Source organism: Pongo pygmaeus, chromosome 5 (genome assembly GCF_028885625.2).
Source record: "Pongo pygmaeus isolate AG05252 chromosome 5, NHGRI_mPonPyg2-v2.0_pri, whole genome shotgun sequence".
Classification (NCBI taxonomy): Eukaryota; Metazoa; Chordata; class Mammalia; order Primates; family Hominidae; genus Pongo; species Pongo pygmaeus.
The window spans coordinates 36,846,462-36,866,471 of NC_072378.2; the positions used below are offsets into that span (position 1 = coordinate 36,846,462).

General features: G+C 40.1%; 1 protein-coding gene across 6 annotated transcripts in view; it reads left to right on the plus strand.

The window, feature by feature from the left end:
• Positions 1–20,010, plus strand: part of KCTD20 (potassium channel tetramerization domain containing 20) — a 47,161-nt gene that overhangs the window by 13,587 nt on the left and 13,564 nt on the right. For 2 of the 6 annotated variants that reach the window (XM_054490435.2, XM_063666169.1), the window contains exons 2-3: positions 12,797–13,001; positions 17,295–17,568. The exons of 1 other annotated variant lie outside the window; for it this stretch is intronic. In XM_054490435.2, the coding sequence (XP_054346410.1) occupies positions 12,842–13,001; positions 17,295–17,568 (434 nt within the window). In that variant the 5' untranslated portion in view covers positions 12,797–12,841. Of the gene's footprint in view, positions 1–8,353; positions 8,452–12,796; positions 13,002–14,763; positions 14,883–17,294; positions 17,569–20,010 lie in introns of those variants that run through there. 3 more of the 6 variants (XM_054490437.2, XM_054490438.2, XM_054490440.2) reach the window with 3 other exon arrangements.

The window sequence follows — 20,010 nt, forward strand, 5'->3', positions numbered from 1 at the left end:
ATTACAGGTGTGAGCCACCGTGCCCGGCCTAATTTTTTATTTTTTGGAGAGATGGGGGTCTCACTGTGTTGCCAAGGCTGGTCTCAAATTCCTGGGCTCAAGCAGTCCTCCCGCCTTTGCCTCCTAAAGTACAGGGATTGCATGTGTGAGCCATTGTGGGCTGTATGCTATTCTTGAATTAATGAAGATACTATTTAATCCTTTAAATCACTTATCTGATGCTTTTCAGAGATTCCCACATTACTTGCCTCGGTCATATTGTGGATTTTAGAATTGGAATGGTTTCTTGTAATTTTACTAATGCTGAGCATTAAAGAAGGCCTTGCTATTTTTAAGTCTGTATCCTAATCAAATGTTGAGGCCGGGTACGGGGACTCACGCTTATAATTCCAATGCTCTGGGAGGCCCAGGTGGGATGATTGCTTGAGCCCACAAGTTAGAGACCAGTTTAGGCAACATAGTAAGACTCCTATCTCTACTTAAAATAGAATAAAAAAATTAGCTGGGCATGGTTGTGCATATCTGTAATACTAGCTACTTGGGAGGCTGAGGCAGGAGGATTGCTTGAGCCCAGGAGTTGGAGGCTACAGTGAGTCATGGTCTGCCACTGCAAAAATGTCAAGAAGTCTGGAAACAGTGTTAAATGCAAAACTGTGGCAAGAATTATAGATTTAATATGCTAATCAAAGAAGGGAAATTTATGGTACTTGTCTTTAATATTTAAAGGGTTGGAAGTGATGGAAGGATATGTTTTTCCAGGGGTAGGATTAAACTAGTGCATGGAAGTTACAGTGGGTGTAATAGATTATTTTTGGATATTTTTCGGTAGACTGGGATGAACTAGTAGAGGTGTTTTGTAGTCTTGGGTGGAAGGTTTGAGATCCCAGATTTTGAGGTTCATGATTGGTAAAATTGTGGCGGTGGGTGATTGGGAGAGCATCATAAGGTTGCTGGCATTTTATTTTGTCATGTAAGGGCATTAAAAAATCTAGCCTTCTTTTTTGAGACAGGGTCTTGCTCTGTTGCCCAGGCAGGAAGGCAGTAGCGTGATCATGGCTCACTGCAGTCTCAACCTTCTGGACTCAAGCAGTCCTCCCATCTCAGCCTCCTGAGTAGCTGGGACCACAGGCATGAGCCACCATGCCCAGCTAATTTTTTTTATTTTTATTTTTGTAGAGAAAGGTCTAGGCCAGGCGCAGTGGCTCATGCCTGTAATCCCAGCACTTTGGGAGGCTGAGGTGGGCGGATCACCTGAGGTCGAGAGTTTGAGACCAGCCTGACCAACATGGAGAAACCCTGTCTCTACTAAAAATACAAAAAAATTAGCCGGGCGTGGTGGTGCATGTCTGTAATCCTAGCTACTCAGGAGGCTAAGGCAGGAGAATTGCTTGAACCTGGGAGGCAGAGGTTGCAGTGAGCCGCGATCGTGCCACTGCACTCTACCCTGGGCAACAAGAGCAAAACTCCATCTCAAAAAAAAAAAGAAAGAAAGGTCTTGCTATGTTGCCCAGGCTGGTCTCGAACTCCTGGGCTCAAGCGATCCTCCTGCCTTGGCCTCCCAAAGTGCTGGGATTACAGGCATGAGCCACTGTGTCTGGACTATTACATTTTTAAAGAAGGCATTTTTGGCCAAGTGAGGTGGCCATGCCTGTAATCCCAACACTTTGGGAGACCAAGGCGGGAGGATGGCTTGATCCCAGAAGCTTGAGACTGGCCTGGGCAACATAGTGAGACCCTGTCTCTACAGAAGAATTTAAAAAAGAGAAAAAAAAAATTAGCCAGGCATGGTGGCACGTATCTGTGGTTCCAGCTACTTGAGAGGCTGAAGTGGGAGGATTGCTTGAGCCTGGGAGTCCAAGTCTGTTTTTTCTTTTTTTTATACTGACCACTATATACTGATGAGGAAAAAAAATACATTTTTAATATTAAAAAAGAAGTAAAGATGGCCAGGCGCTGTGGCCCACGCCTGTAATCCCAGCACTTTGGGAGGCCGAGGTGGGTGGATCACTTGATATCAAGGTCAAGAGTTTGAGACCAGCCTGGCCAACGTGGTGAAACCCCATCTCTACTAAAAGTACAGAAATTAGCCAGGCCTGGTGGCACGTGCCCGTAATCCCAGCTACTCAGGAGGCTGAGGCATAAAAAGCACTTGAACCCGGGAGGAGGAGGTTGCAGTGAGCTGAGATCATGCCACTGCACTCCAGCCTGGGCAACAGAGCGAGACTCCGTCTCAAAAAAAAAGAAAAAGAAGATATCATTTAGGTACAAAGGATAGGCCTTCTTAAGGAAGCCTTACACTATATACCATAATTTTTCACTTCATATTTTAACATTTTTTAAATCAGGATGCATCTGAAAATTATATATATATTTAATATAATAGTGCTTTTTCCTAAAAAGTTATTAGATTGATGATGTCTTAGTGTCAAGTGTCTTAAGACTCAGAAAATGGTGTGTGGGTTACATCATCTACATTGGCCTAATTTTTGACAAGACTGCATGAAAACTTTTGACAGCAATTGGTGCTGGTCCTTGAACTAGATGACCTTTATACTGTTTTCTGACAGTGATTTGTGGATTGTTTATAACATGAATTTTCTACATGTTAGCTCTGTTAGTACAGTACTGATTTATGGATCTGTCCTCTAAAGCCTTCAACTCTTTTCTTGCTATATAAATGCTTAGCTCTTTTCTATAAAATGGTCAACTGTATTTACTAATATACTTTTAATTTTTTAATTGCACTGCTTTAAAAAATGTTATTACTAAAAGTATATCCCTTGGATTTCCTAGAAGTTTGTCTTTAAATTATTCTTTACAGCCTATGTAGTTGTTCCTTTAGAGAGTTTTAGGTAATAGCCAAGTAGAGGAGTATCCTGGACATTGAAGACCTTACCCTGGAAATTCTATTATATGTTGACCAGCTTTTTTGTAGGAGTCGTGAGCTTTCTTTGAACTATTATGTGCCTTGGATTGTTCTCCTTAAGGTTTCATTAGAATGACCTTAACTAGTTAAGTTCAATCAAAAGAGGAAGCACCCCACATGGAAATTACAGAATTCCATCTAACCAGTATTTAGGTAATAAAGTTGAAAGAAGTTACAGCAGAATTAGATCTCTCTTTTTTTTCCCCCTGAGACTGAGCCTGTAGCCCAGGCTGGAGTGCAGTGGAATGATCTCAGCTCAGTGCAACCTCCACCTCACAGATTCCAATGATTCTCCTGCCTCAGCCTCCCGAGTAGTTAGAACTACAGGTGCCCACCACCACACCCAGCTAATTTTTTTGTATTTTTAATAGAGACGGGGTTTCACCATGTTGGCCAGGCTGGTCTCGAACTGCCATGCTGGTCAGGCTGGTTTCGAACTGCTGACCTCAAGTGATCCGCCCACCTCAGCCTCCCAAAGTGTTGGGATTACAGGCATGAGCCACCGCACCCGGCCTCACAATTAGAACTTAATTTGAACTCAGATTGTAAAATCAACCCCCATCTGGAGGTATTTGATTTAGAGGCTCTGTTGCAGCAATTATTTAAAGAGGAAAGGTGCTAGATGTGCCCATTATCAGCACAGAAAGATTATATGTCCTAGCCCCAGGTCTTCAGCTTGAAATCATATTTCCAGTCCTGTAAAACATACATAGAAATGTTGAAGTGAATTATACCTATAAGGAGCAGTGGCACTGCATGGTGGTAAACAGCATAGACTATGAAGCCAGAAGTCTGGCTCCACTGCTTGTTAGCTATGTGACTGTGGGAACTTTCCGTAACCTCCTTCTTCCTTCAGTTTTCTTATGTGTAAAATGAGGGTAACAATGGCATCTACCTCATAAAGTTTTTTGAGTATTAAATAATATTTATAAAGTACTTAAATAATATATAGTGCATGATATGTGTTAAATCAATAAAATTTAAGTCCATCTGGACTTAGGATGTAATGTTTGCAGTAATTTGACATATGAAAGAATCCAGCAGATTAATTTGTGATTCTCATTTAAGATATGTTCTTGAGTAATTGGGTTTAGATTTGATTATTAGTTTAAGAATGCTAGAAAACTTTGCTAAGTTTGGAAAGTGTTGTAATATTTAGGACCTTTTTATGTATACTATACTTATAAGTTTAATTTTTTAAACATCTACCAGAACTTTTTAAGTACTTAAGGATTTGCTTGGTAGGCATTTGAAGTGCCAACACAGGAAAAGAGCATCTATTAAACTAAATGTAGTGAAGATGTTTGATGGGAATGCCAAATTTAGGGGATTCATGTTTTATATTTAAACTGGAGGTGGGTACAAGAGTTTTTATTATATGGTTCTTTAAATCTTTTTATATGTAGTACATTAATATTTTTAAATTAGGTAATTAGGCTGATACAGTTATAAAAAACTATTTAAGGGTCTTTAGACTGTTAATATACTGAACTTAAGGTCTTAATGTAAATCCAAGTAACTCATATAGCCTTTTATGTGCACAAAAGCTTTCTTTCAACGTAAGTTATATTGACAAAAAAGTACTAAGGGTAGTAAGTTAGGAGTGTCAAATAGAGGAGAGAGGAAAATTTATCCAAGCAATTCTAATCTTGTCACTCTGTCATTGTACTTTTATCTGTCAGCTTGTTAGCCTGGCCTGTGATTTGTAGAGAAGGAAGGAAGGAAAAGGGAAGTGGAATCAGAGGAGTACGAGCTTTCTTGTGGAATTGTAATGCCTTCTTCTCTCCTACTTCTCATTATGATTTTCTTCCAAGGTAGAAATGAGGAGCAGAAATAGTCCTGTCCACAGATATCCTTTGAATTTTCTGCCTTGACAAGCTTGTGTAGTTTTTTGCCTTAAATTCTATTTTGTAGGCTATTAATATAGCTTCACCAACTCTCTTTTGGGTATTTTCCCCTTTTCCATCCTTCGCCATTTTTCTGTTGTGTTAGTTTCATGTATTTTCATAACCCTTGTGGAGTATGATGATAACAACTCTTCGTAGTCTGTTACATATATAGTTTTTCAAGTCTGTTGTCTTTGTTTACAGGATCCTTTGGCATACAAATGTTTTTAAATGTTTTGTGGTCAGATTTGTCTTTCTCATTTCGCTTTTGGGTTTTGGGTCTTGATTAAAAAGGCCTCCCAACCCCTAGACTGTAATCTCCTGGAACATTCTTGGAAAAGAATATTGTTGTGATTCAGCTTCTCATCTATGAAATGAAAAGATTATACTGAAACAGTAGTTCCCAAACATCGCCAGTCAGTGGGAGATCACTTGAGGAGTGTGTTACAAGTTCAGATTCTCCAGACCCAACTAAAGACTTATTGAGTAAGAATCTCTGGGGAATGGGGCCCAAGAAGATGTTTTAACAAGTTCCTCTAAGTGATTCTGATTATCAGCTGGATTTGAGAACCATTGGACAATATGATCACTGAGGTCTCTTCTGATTCTAAAATATCATTTCTGTATTATGTAACTCTTAAATAATACATTATCTCAACAACTAGATTGTAAGCTCTTTGAAGGTAAGCAAGACTGTGTCTTAGGTAATACCCTTTTCTTCGCTGTCAGCCCACTAAGATATTTACTACCTCACTCCTAGACAGTTTTAGACCTCCTCTTATAGCCCCTCCAGTCTGTCTGTGGTCTTATTTATCTTAAAGCAACATTTTGAACATGACACCTTCCTGCAGAAGCTTTGGCTACAAGACAGAATCCTATTTTACCTTATAATCTAAGTGCCTCTGTAAACTGGCCCCAACTTTTTGTCTTTAGCTTTACCCAAGGGAGTGTGTACAACTATCTAAGCTGTGCTTTATACAGCTCCTTAGATGATGATGTGCATGGTCTTCCCTGGAATTGTATGATATGGTGGTAACCTTGACTTTTCCCACCCTTTTGCATTAATCCTTCACTCTAGCCTGATTGATTTACTTTCTTTCTCTTTCATATAGTAATAAAGCCTTGTTTATTCTTATTTTCCTGCCAGTTATTTGTCATTCATCTTGCCTGGAACGCCCTTTTTCCCTTTTCTGTATCTAATCTCTGCATATTAATAGCTACACAGTGGAGTATTATGCAGACGTAATAAAGAATGAGGAAGATCTGTATGAACTCCCATGGAGTGATTTCCAGGATATACTGTTAAGTAATATAACAAGATACAAAATATGGTATTTTATTTGGTAGAATATGGTATTCTATCTTTTGTATAAGAGAAAAAAGGAGTTAAGAATATATGTACACACATATTTGCTTACATCTGCAAAGAGAAACATTAAAGATAAACTAACAAAACCAATGCTACGGTTTGAATGTATATGTCCCTCCAAAATTGTTATGTTGGAACTTAAACCCCCAAGGTGATACCATTAAGAGGGGAGGCCTTTAGGAGGTGATTAGGCCTTATAAAAGGGAATTGAAGGAACCTAGCTAGCCCTTCTCCTTCCATCATGTGAGGACACCTAGATGCCATCATCTTTGAGGAACAGGCCCTCACCAGACACCCAATTTGCCAGCACCCTAATCTTGCTTGGATTTCTCAGCCTCCAGAACTGTGAGAAAAGAAATTTCTGTTCTTTATGAATTACCCAGTCTCAGGCATTTTGTTTATAGCAGCACAAATGGGCTAAGACAACTGGTTATCTGTAGGGAATAAATAGGAACAGATTGAGAGGGAAAAGGGGAAGGACAGAGACTTCTCTGAACATTCCTTTTTTATGAGTCTTCAACTTCGGAACCATGTAAATGTTTTACATATTCAGGAAATACATTTTAAAAATAATGGAAAAATGCTATAATTGAATAAAAAGAAACAAATGAACCTACCTTACAGAACATACAGAGAAAAAATATACAGTAACTTTTGAATATAGCATGCTGACTGTACATCCTTCGTGGGATATGCTTTAAGGACAAAAAGAACTGCTCCCTTGACCAAAACACCTAAACTTAGTAGGTTTATTGTTACTAGTAATTTGACATTATAATTCTGAAACTAGTCTATGAACCAAGAATTTCAATGTGAAGGAAAAGATACACTAAGATAAAATGAGTTAGGAAAAACCAGTGTTAAATTTGAACTGAAAATATCAGTATAAACTCTATTTATGAATGAATGAGAGAGACTGGGTCTTGCTCTGTCATGGGTTGGAGTGCAATGGCATGATAATGGGTTACTACAGCCTTGACCTCCCAGGCTCAAGTGATCCTCCTTCCACAGCCTCCTGAGCAGCTGAGACAACAAGTGTACACCTTCACACACCCAGCTAATTTCTTATCTTTTGTAGAAACTCAGTACTTTTGGAATATGGTAGCCTCTTACTGTGAGTTCATAATAGTCCCAGAAGGAGGTCTTGTAGACATTTTAGATTTTCCCCATCCCCCTCTGTTTCCCCTCCCCCAAACTTCATCCCATTTTAACCTATTCCCAGAAATTCTGGGTGTCACCAGAGAGCATTATGTGCAGCAAAACAGAAAACCTGCTTAATAGAAAACATTAGCAGAGTTCTCATTAGCATGCATAAAGAAAAAGCACAATGGAACTAGACCAAGTGGTTTTCACATAAGAACAGACTGGAAGGGCTAGGATTTTTCAGTTTGGAATGAAGGTTTGGCAAAGATATAATTACTTCTTAAGTTTGATTATGGGATATGGGTTAAGGGCAGATTAGTTTATTTACCAAATTCTGTGGCATCCTACTTCATTTTCACCTCCTACCTCCTACACAGAGTGGAGATACGGTCCTAAGTATAAACAAGGGTACTGTCTTTTAAAAGATCATGTCCTTGCATCATTAACAGTATGAAATGGTGGCTCACGCCTGTAATCCCAGCACTTTGGGAGGCAAAGGTGGGTGGATCACGAGGTCAGGAGATCAAGACCATCCTAGCCAACATGATGAAACCCCGTCTGCACTAAAAATACAAAAATTAGCCGGGCGTGGTGGTGCGTGCCTGTAATCCCAGTTACTCAGGAGGCTGAGGCAGGAGAATCGCTTGAACCCGGGAGGCAGAGGTTGCAGTGAGCTGAGATCGTACCACTGCACTCCAGCTTGGGCAAGAAGGGTGAGATTCCGTCTCAAAAAAAAAAAAAACAGTATGCAAGCATTATGCTTTTGAGATACATCAATATTATTGCCCCCATGCCATTCCAATTAGTTTTTTTTTGTTTTGTTTTGTTTTTTAATCTGAGTAGTTCAATGGTAGGATATTGAATTTATTTAAGGGCATAGTGATCTAGGTAAATATCTTGTTTTCTTCAGAAATAATTGATTAGGAGAAACTGCAAATAAGAAAATATATAAATTTATTATCTACAGGTTATTGTGGATTCATACTCAAGATGATTGTTCTAGAGAGAAACCAGTACATTCTTTTTTAGGTGCAAGGAATATGCAGAGATAATTTCACTATCAAAAACTGTATATACATTTTCCAAGATGGGGAGATGATGGTGATAAAACTATTTTGCTGTTCCAGGTCAGTAAAATCAAGATTTAACAAAATATGGGCCTTCATGGGAGGCCTGTGAAATAAATAATATATACTATTAAAATATATAGCTCCTCAGAGTGTATAAAATGCTTTCACAGAATGTATGGAAGTGAAGCATGAACTGGCTTGCTGAATGTTTTCTTTGCTTCACAGCTGTATATTCTGGGTTCCATTATTAATATACATTTTAACTCTTGCTGCTTTTCCAAAGCAGTCTCTTCAATTACTGTTAAGCTATAATAGGGTGGTGAACCTCTGGTTCTTGCACATTGCTGTGACCTTCAGAGTTGTGTTGACCAAAAAATAGTTTTGCAGCAATAGGGAATTATATTGTTGTTGGAGTGTTTTGTTTCTTTTTTTTTTTTTTTGAGATGGAGTCTCTCTCTGTCACCCAGGCTGGGGTGGTCTCAGCTCACTGCAATCTCTGCCTCCTGGGTTCAAGCGATTCTCCTGCCTCAGCCTCCTGAGTAGCTGGGACTACAGGTGTGCACCACCACACCCAGCTAATTTTTGTATTTTTAGTAGAGACGGGGTTTCACCATGTTGGCCAGGATGGTCTCGATCTCCTGACCTCAGGTGATCCACCCGCCTCAGCCTCCCAAAGGGCTGGGATGATAGGCATGAGCCACTGCGCCTGGCAGTGTTTTGCTTCTTTTTTTCTTTCTCTTTTTTTTTTTTTTTTTTTTGAAACAGGGTCTTGCTCTGCTGCTCAGGCTGGAGTGCAGTGGTACAATCACAGCTCACTACAGCCTCGACCTCCTGGGCTTAAATCATCCTCCCGCCTCAGCTTCCCAAGTAGCTGGGACTACAGGCATGCGCCACCATGTCTGGCTAACTTTTAAATTTTTTTTTAGAGATGAGGTCTTACTATATTACCCAGGCTGGTCTTGAACTCTCAGGCTCAAGAGATCCTCCTGCCTTGGCCTCCCAAAGTTCTGAGACTACAGGTGTGAGCCACTGCGCCTTGCCTTTTTTTCTTTCCTTTTTTTTTCCGCCTTCAATCAGTTCTGAGGACAAAGATTCATTTGGGGGATGGCTACGGAAGTGAACCAGGGTAGGCAATGAAAATATCGTTCAAAGTTGAATGAAGCATCCATGCTGGAAGGGGAATAGAACCTTACTATTATATTTAAACTGCCTGCTCTGGTTTGTTGAAGAACTTGGTGTCAGTTTGTTTCTTAGGTTTCATAAGTCAAGAGATTTTTGTTCCATCATTCTGGGATTTTAGAGGAAATAGAGTTTATAGGGGACTTTGGGAAATGCTGGGTTCGGTGATATCTGAAAGTATGTGCCATTAAACATTAATCCTGGGCTGGGTGTGGTCATGCACACCTGTAATCCCAGCACTTTAGGAGGCCGAGGCGGGTGGATCACCTGAGGTCAGGAGTTTGAGACCAGCTTGGCCAACATGGTGAAACCCTGTGTCTACTAAAAATACAAAAATTAGCAGGGCGTGGTGGTGGGTGCCTGTAATCCCAGCTACTTGGGAGGCTGAGGCAGGAGAGTCGCTTGAACCCAGGAGGTGGAGGTTGCAGTGAGCTGAGATGGCGCCATTGCACTCCAGCCTGGGCAACAAGTGAAAGACTCCAAAAATCCTTCAGGATTTCTTTTTTTTTTTTTTTTTTTTTTTTTTTTTTGAGACAGAGTTTCGCACTTTAGCCCAGGCTGGAGTGCAGTGGTGCCATCTCTGCTCACTGCAACCTCCACCTCCCAGGTTCACGCCATTCTCCTGCCTCAGCCTCCCGAGCAGCTGGGACTACAGGCACCCCCACCACTCCCGGGTAATTTTTCTATTTTTAATAGAGACATGTCAGCCAGGATGGTCTCGATCTCCTGACCTCGTGATCCACCCGCCCCAGCCTTCCGAAGTGCTGGGATTACAGGTGTGAGCCACTGCGCCTGGCTCTGAAGGATTTCTTGAAAAAAGAAATTCTGACGCCAAATCCATTTGGGAAAACTCTGCAAACTGAATCCTCTCTTGGAGTTCCATAGTACACTCTGATCTTACTCATCAAAAGCATTTGTTTGTTATAAACAACTTAAATATTCATAGGGAGGAGAGTAAAATTGTATTACTAGAATATTATACAGCCCTTAAAAATGAATGAACTAGATCTCAATCTTCAATCATGGATAGTTCTCAAGAACATTTAGAAAAACATTACAGAATGAGAATGATGCATATAGTACATAATTTGTGTGTTTTTTAAAAACTGTATGCTTTCCCCAGTATATCTGTATAATAAAAATGCATTTTAATAAAGTCTGAAAGGATTCATACCAAGCAAGTAATGATAGTTACTTGGAGAAATGACTGGGATTGGGAATGATGATCAAAAGGTCCTTTTTTGCATTATCTATAAGGTTTGAATTTTCTTAGGAATATATTTGTGTATTACTTATAATAAAAATTAATTAAATGCAAATACCTGTTAAGTGCTGAGAAAGTTACTTTATTTTCCCTCCGTGGTGATACCTACCCTGCTAAATTCCAAGTACATCCATTTATTAGTTCACCATATACAAATTAAACTGATTTTGGAGCCCTGTTTTTATAAACTAGGACATTTTTTATACCATGATAACAAAATGATTTTCTTACATTATGAAGATTAAATTATGTGGCTTATACAGTCTAGTCCATGCAAGTTCTCAAGAAGGAGGCTCAGTCAAGCTTATTGTGTGTTGGTTCAAGAGATCTTTTCGAGTGCAACAAAGAGAAGTTTGAACTTGGTTCTTGAGCAGCTAGAGGAGCTGTAAGCAGATTGGAATATTATGGTTCAAAACCAGTTAAGATTAAAGAAGCAGACCGTCTTTGGTAATGTTCTTTCCAATTCCATGGACCTTGTTCTTTATCTTATTCTGTAGACTTGATTTTGACATCTGAGCCAAACTTGAAGGCACTGGTGGTTCTGTTTGACTTTACCAATCACCAAACATCAATTTTAAATGGCTGCATTTTTGTAATATAAATACTTTATTTTTAAGAAAGGATAATTGTGAAAAAAGCTGTAGTCACATTGAAGGTTTTCTATCAATACATTCACTTTATTCCTTCAATTTGCTTAATAAGAGCCATTGTCTGAGAAAGATTTCATCAACTGAAAGTATCTCTTCTTTAGCATGATTTATTTTCAGGCATATTCCTCTATCCATCTTATCAAAGTGATCATTTTTACATTTCATCTAAGTGAAAACTTGGATCAGGGCATAAACTGATCAATTTTTTGCTAAAAATATTTTAATATATGTTATGAAGGGATTCAAAATTTCATTTACATTACAGATATTTACTATGTTTATTTTTTATAGATGTTTATTGGCACCTACCACATGCTTGGTATGCCAGGAAATTCGGAGTATTAAAATGCATTACTGCCCTTAGTGAGCTTCCTGTTTCCTAAAATATTAAGCATGTAATCTATATGCATACAAATTACTGGTGATTTAAGATGATTCTTCCACCAGAATGCCAGTGGAAATTTGTACAGTGTAAACTGTGAAAGTGCTAAGTAGAGTGAACTTCAGGAATATTTTGAGTAGCCGCCATCGAGGATGGAAGGGTTGCAGGGCGTGATTAACCAGCAGAAAGTTACGACGCCCCCTGTGTGGCTGCTGTGGGATCTCCATCCTGCCTGATCATTGGGGGTCTTGCACGTGGCAGTCACATAGTGTGTGTTGTTCATGGGGACTCTGCACTGCTTTCGAGAGAGATGAATGACATGATTAGCTTTATAGCCAGTGTGATTTTGAGGTGCGGTTTCGAGATTGAGCATAAGGTATACAAAGTGAAAGAGAGAAAAGGGGAGATAAAAAGGAGAACTTGAGCTCTACAATCAGAATTAGCTTTTTTCTTCAGCTCAGATGATTCTCACACTGGCTTTAAGGTTGTGATTGTTTTTTAATTTCCTGGTGCTTAATTGTTGCAAGAGTGTATGTGTCAATTTTTAAAAAACATAGGTTTTCTTTAGTTGAAAAGTTGGACTCTCTGCTGCCCTATGTCTCTGTAATATGAATACCACAAAATTATTGTACCACCATTTAATGTAGAATTGATTATGAATGTGGCCAAAGTCAGTGAATCTGATGTCTGTTCATGGATAAAATTATTCCCTGGTAACAAGTTTATCTGCATTCTTAGTGATTTGATAAAGACCATTTAAATCAGCCCAATTCCTGTCGATATAAAAATCACAAAAGTGTTTAAGATGCCTATTTCTCCTGAGAATAGGAATGCTAGCTGTCAGTTTTCTAGTTTGGCTTTCATACCATGGAAGTCCTTAGAAATCTGTTTTGTGAGTTCTAAATCATGCATATTCCTGTGTTCCAGGATTTCTCTCTGATCAAAAGACAGTTCAGGACTCAGAATCTAAGGATGAATGTTCACCGTGGCAGTGACAGTGACAGGTTATTGCGGCAGGAGGCCAGCTGCTTAGTGGATGATACTTCAGCTGCAGCCCAAGAAAAAGAAGGAAATAGCCTGGCTTCATCTGGTCCTTATAATCTTACTTATCCTCTAGGTCCCAGGAATGAAGGTACAGTGATTAGCTCTTGACTTAATTTGGGGGGCTTTCCAATACCAGAGCATCTACTCTACCCAGAAGGCATGAATGTTTTTAATCTAAATAAATTATCCAATTAATTGCTTAGCTTGCATATCACAATTACATAAAGCTGACCTTCACAGAAACTCTCCACTTATTTAATCGGTCTAGCACATCTAATATGGTGATAATGGTATTAAAACAAACAAACAAAAACAGCCACAGGTTTGGAGTCAGAAGACATATTCAACTTCTAGCTCAGCTGCTTATTAGTTGTAACCATGGATGAGATCCTCAGTCTTTCTGAGCCCTGCTTTTTCTTTTCTTTATTTTTTATTTTTATTTTTATTTTTTGAGATGGGGTCTCACTCTTCACCCAGGTTGGAGTGCAGTGGCGTGATCTTGGCTCACTGCAGCTCTGCCTCCCAGGCTCAAGTGATCCTCCCACCTCAGCCTCACGAGTTGCTGGGACCACAGGTGGGTACCACCACACCCAGCTAACTTTTTACATTTTTGGTAGAGACAGGGTTTCACCATTTTGCCAAGGCTGGCGAGCCTCACTTTCTTAATCTAGAAAACAAGGCTATTAATATTCTTCCTAGGCCCGGCACAGTGGCTCACGCCTGTAATCCCAGCACTTTGGGAGGCCAAAGCAGGTGGATCACTTGAGGTCAGGACTTCAAGACCTACCTGGCCAATGTGGTGAAACCCCCATCTCTACTAAAAATAAAAAAATTAGCCGGGCGTGGTGGCAGATGCCTGTAATCTCAGCTACTTGGGAGTATGAGGCACGAGAATCGCTTGAACCTGGTAGGCGGAGATTGCAGTGAGCCAAGATCACACCACTGCACTCCAGCCTGAGCAAGAGAGGGAGACTGTGTCTCAAAAAAAAAAAATTCTTCCTACCTCACAAGGCTAGTAGATTAACAAGTTAATAGATGTGAAAGCTCCTGATAAACTGAGATTCTTTTTAACTTTTAATTAAAACAACAGCACCAATAATAGCAACTACCATTTATCGAACATTCACTGTACTAGGAACTTTACATACATTCTTTAGATCAGGGGTGGCAAACTGGTCACATCTGTCTACCTGTTTTTGTAAATGAAATTTTAATGAAACAGCCATCATGTCCATATTGTCTATGGCTGTCTTCCTGCTACAGTAGTGGCAGAGACTGACCACAAGCCTAAAATATTTACTTTGTGGCCCTTTATGGAAAATTTGCTGACTCTACTCCAGATTAGTCCTTACAACTGTTATCCTTGTTTTGCAGATGAGGAAACTGAGGCTTAGAAAACTTCGGTAACTTGCTCAGGTTCACATTGCTAGGAGGAAGTGGGCTGAGATGATTTCTATATGTGTATTAACTGACAGAAAAGCCTATGACTGCCGCTGAAGAGTACACCATTAGGGAGAACTTGTGCAAGGAGTCTGTTTTACTACTCGCCCATTTAAGCAGTATAGAACCTGAGGTTTCTTCTTCAGGTTTCGGAATAAACCCATTTTAATTGCTTCATTATTGGGGAGAAATCAAGCATTCTAAAGAACTGAATTAGTAATTCTGGTATCTTTTTTTTTTTTTTTTTGAGACGGAGCCTCACTCTTGCCCAGGCTGGAGTGTAGTGGCGCGATCTCGGCTCACTGCAAGCTCCGCCTCCCGGGTTCACGCCATTCTCCTGCCTCAGCCTCCCAAGTAGCTGGGACTACAGGCACCCGCCACCATGCCTGGCTAATTTTTTGTATTTTTAGTAGAGACAGGGTTTCACCGTGTTAGCCAGGATGATCTCGATCTCCTGACCTCGTGATCCTCCCGCCTCGGCCTTCCAAAGTGCTGGGACTACAGGCGTGAGCCACGGCGCCCGGCCCAGGTATCTATTTCATTTTTAATAAACAGCACCTCAAGTGTGAAAGCCTATCCTGGTGATCAAAGTGGGTTGCCTGTGGGTTACCTGGAAGCGTAGCTTTTGGTGTGCAAACATGAGACCACATTGAAAGTTCATGAGAAGCTATGGGATGTGAACTCTAAATAGGTTTTGATCTAGATTTTTGTTGCCTTTTATCTACAAACAAATGGGAAAAAAACTAAGTGTCCTCTACCCAACAATTTATTTGGTTGTCTGAGTGTAGGAAATCAGACTAATTTCCCAGAGGTCATGGGCATTAATCATGTTCCTGAATTTGTTTACAAATTTTATAAACAAGAGGAGTGGGAGTAATTCAGTTGTATTGATAACAGTTTTTTTTCTTTTTTTTTTTTTTCAAAAAGGGCTTGAAGAAAAGATAGAAAAATGTTAACAAATCTTGCCAAATGTAGGTGATGGGGCGTATGTATTATATTAAGTTTGTGCTTCCCTATGTTTGGAATTTTTCATTAAAAAACTTTTTTTACATTAAAACAAAATAGGGCTGGGTGTGGTGGCTCACACCTATAATCCCAACACTTTGGGGAGCCAAGGTGGGCAGATCACTTGAGGAGACTGCCTATTTAAAAGAACCCTCTGGTGGTAATCCTTTGTAAATACTTACTTCTGATTATCTTCTATATACATCCAGATTTCATATATCTAGTTTTAAGCCTGTTTTGTATCATGCAGTATTTTACATATATATATAATTTTTTTTTTTTTTTTTTGAGACGGAGTCTTGCTCTGTTGCCTAGGCTGGAGTGCAGTGGTGCAATCTTGGCTCACTGCAACCTCCACCTCTCAGGTTCCAGAGATTCTCCTGCCTCAGCCTCCTGATAGCTGGGATTACAGGCACCCACCACCACTTCTGGCTATTTTTTTTTTTTTTTTTTTTTTTTTTGAGACAGAGTCTCACTCTGTCGCCCAGGCTGGAGTGCAGTGGCGCGATCTCGGCTCACTGCAAGCTCTGCCTCCCGGGTTCATGCCATTCTCCTGCCTCAGCCTCCTGAGTAGCTGGGACTACAGGCACCCACCACCACACTCGGCTAATTTTTTGTACTTTTAGTAGAGATGGGGCTTCATCGTGTTAGCCAGGATGGTCTCGATCTCCTGACCACAGATGATCTGCCCACCTTGGCTTCCCAAAGTGCTGGGACTACAGGCGTGAGCCACCGCACCCGGCCTATTTTTAAGTGCTCTCACATCCTTAATTTCAGTTTATAAGTGAAACAGCCCTGTGAGGTATATGGAGTGAACATTATTTATCCTCATTATATAGATGATGGACCAGGTAGAAAAATTAAATAAATTAACTGGCCAGGCGCGGTGGCTCACCCCTGTAATCCCAGCACTCTGGGAGGCCAAGGCGGGCAGATCACGAGATCAGGAGATAGAGACCATCCTGGCTAACACGATGAAACCTTGTCTCTACTAAAAAATACAAAAAATTAGCCAGGCATGGTGGCAGGCGCCTGTAGTCCCAGCTGCTTGGGAGGCTGAGGCAGGAGAATGGCGTGAACCCGGGAGGCGGAGCTTGCAGTGAGCCGAGATCGCGCCACTACACTCCAGCCTGGGCGACAGTGTGAGACTCCATCTCAAAAAAAAAAAAAAGGAAAGGAAAGAAAAATTAAATAAATTGCTTAAAGAAAACAGCTTTTTGGTGATACTAAGAAACAGATTTCATGAATGAATCCTAATGCCATTTGCACTGGAACTTTTCTGCTGAGAGTAAGACCTGCCTTTTTGGAAAAATAGTGTAGGTGATGTTAGGATTCTCCTGTACATAGTGAAAATGCCTTTTACTGTGAATTTCTAGGAAAAGTAATATATTGGAAAATTAAAGACTATCATTATCCCTTCTGAAAAATAAAATTTTAAAACAATTTTGAAGAATCTGAAAATGAATAGTTTTGGCACATATTAGTAGCAGGTTCCTTAAATAAAACACAGGAAATATAAAAGTATTATTTAGCAATAGAAGTGAAAACAAGTAAAAAGTGATTGCCTCTGAACCAACACCAGGGAAGGTATAGGGAATAGCAGGGGAGACTGCTGGGCCTCCATGTAAATTCTTCTCTACTGTTTTTCTTAACCATATACATAGTTTACTTTAGAAAATTTAAATAATGTTCAAGTATGGGCATCCTGCCTTCATCCTCTCCCTCCCCCAACCCTCACATGTACATGGAAGAGATCCAATATAAGTCTCTAGTTTTTTTGTTTGCTTGCTTTTTACTTGCTGTAGGCAAGAGGTTTTTTTTGCCTGTGAACACCTAAAATTTGGGGTTTACTTGTTGTTTTAAAGAAGACAGGGTTTATTTTTCTCTCAAGGCTTTTGCTCTCAAGTTGTTTTGGTTTCTTTGTATGTTCTTTTAGACCTCTCACTTGACTATGCCTCTCAGCCAGTGAATCTTCAGTTCCCTCACATAATGCCCCTTGCTGAAGACATCAAAGGTTCTTGCTTCCAAAGTGGGAATAAACGGAACCATGAACCTTTTATTGCTCCAGAAAGATTTGGAAACAGTAGTGTGGGCTTTGGCAGTAATTCCCATTCCCAAGCACCAGAGAAAGTGACGCTTCTCGTAGATGGCACACGTTTTGTTGTGAATCCACAGATTTTCACTGCTCATCCGGATACCATGCTGGGAAGGTAACTGATGATAATTTTCTTCCAAATTCATTCTGTTCTCTATAAATAAAAATACCTGCTGTTTATCTTGCATTAGATATAACAATAAAAAGCATTGTATAGGTTGGGCGCGGTGGCTCACGTCTGTAATCCCAGCACTTTGGGAGGTCGAGGCAGGCAGACCACCTGAGGTCAGGAGTTTGAGACCAGCCTGGCCAACATGGTGAAACCCCATCTCTACTAAAAATACAAAAATTAGCTGGGTGTGGTGGCGGGCGCCTATAATCCCAGCTGCTACTTGGGAGGCTGAGGCAGGAGAATCGCCTGAACCCGGAAGGTGGAAGTTGCAGTGAGCCAAGACCGCACCATTGCACTCCAGCCTGGGTGACAGAGCAAGACTCCGTCTCAAAAAAAAAAAAGCATTGTATTTTTATTTTTCTGCCCTCATACATTTGTGAAAGGGAGGGCAAGCTGGTAAAAGCCTAATACGTGTTGGTATTTCGGGGTGGGGAGAGTACTTCATTTACAAAGCCAGTATAGTAAAATGAGCCCCACAAAAGGAAATAAAATCTATTTGGAAACTATGAAAAAATAACCTGCTAAATCTCATTCTCTGCTCCTCTACAAATTCACTCTAAGTAATGTTTTCAGAGTTTCACAGGTCAAAGATGCTGGGGGTAAGGTGAGACCTAAATCTTGCTCCCTTTTTTTAAAAAAAATAAATAAAAAACAGTATTAGGCAAATGTTCTGCATGGCACAAGAACAAAGCTATTTTACTGAAAAGCATTTCCCTGCCATCTATTGCAAGTTTTATGCTTGGCAACAGGTGTTATGCTGTCATTTTCTAATGCTTCCATTACTATTCAAGTTTCTTGAAATGGAATCTTTAAATGGAATCTTTAAACCTAGTTGTTTTGTTGTTTGTTTCATAATTGCCCTCTTTATTCTTCATGGTCCATTCTCTGTGCTGCTTCATTCAGATTTATCTCCTCTTAACTGTCTCTGGCCCCCAGATTTTTAGGGTTAGAGTTTAGGAAATGGAAATAGCCTACTAAGAAGGAACACTGTCCAGGAAGGAGTCTCAGAGCCTGGGCTAGGAGTAAAGAGATTGTCTTTCTGGCCAACCATAGACCTTAACCTAAGGAAGAGCAAATTGGGATAAGAGTAAAAATAGTAATAATAATGATATTATACATGTAGATTTGGCTTTTGATCATTTTCATCTACTTAGAAGTAGATTTTATTTTGCTTAGAGATCTAACTCAGGACTTTGAATTAATTTAAACTGAGTTAGAAATTTGAATTGATCACACTAATTTATTGAATTCTAGGCTAAATAGAATCCAGCCATTCAAATATATGTGTATTTGAACATATAAATTCACAGTGAACCACTTTTTTTTCTTTTTTTTGAGACAGTCTCACTCTGTCAGCAAGGCTGGAGGGCAGTGGTGCAATCTCGGCTCACTGCAACCGCCGCCTCCCGGGTTCAAGCAATTCTCCTGCCTCAGCCTCCCAAGTAGCTGGGATTACAGGTGTGTGCCACCACGCCCGGCTAATTTTTGTATTTTTAGTGGAGACAGGCTTTCACCACGTTGGTCAGGCTGGTCTTGAACTCCTGACCTCGTGATCCGCCCACCTCAGCCTCCCAAAGTGCTGGGATTACAGGCGTGAGCCACTGCGCCTGGCCACAGTGAACCACTTTTTAATTAGAACCAAACCTGTCTACATATTTCTTAAATGTCTGAATTAAGATAAAAGTAGAACATGAAAACATTTTCCAGACTGGCCCTCTATTTTTTGTCAGGCTTGACTTCCTGTTCTCAGTTTGGGTATTACCATCATTCCTACCCCCTGAAAAAAGTGTTTCTCAGTGCAGGCTGGCTGTTTTAGGTATGTTGCCTCTGAAAGTAGTGATCAAGAGAAGAAAGGCAAATGTTTTCTGGGTAACAGATTCTTGGGTGACACTGGTTTTTTGAATCTTGGAATGGGTCGTCCCATGAAGAGGAGAGTCTGGTTCTTTATCTGTATGGTTCATTCGGCTGAATTGGCAAGGTCGTAAATTCTGTAAGTTATTTAGATTTGTTCTGTTTTGTGGCTCCCTGTCCTGTGATTATATACAGTACTTGTAAGCCTAGCCAGTGAGCTTACAGATGTGGGCCACTAGTCACAAGGGGAGAAGCTGAGAGAAACAGAATGGATTAATGCAGATCCATGCCACTACTAAATAAATAACTCTGAGCTGAAGTCCAACTGATAATAAATGGAGGGATTATAGTTATAATATGTTCACTATTTTTATTCAAAGCTCTCTGAGCTAGACTTCATTCAACCAGAGCATTCCAGAAAAACATCTGCATTCTTTGGAGGCTACTTTTATCAAGATGGAATCCTTATGTGTGGTACAGTTATTTGGGAAGCACGTGAAATGGAATCATTTTCTTTTCTTTTTTTTTTTTGAG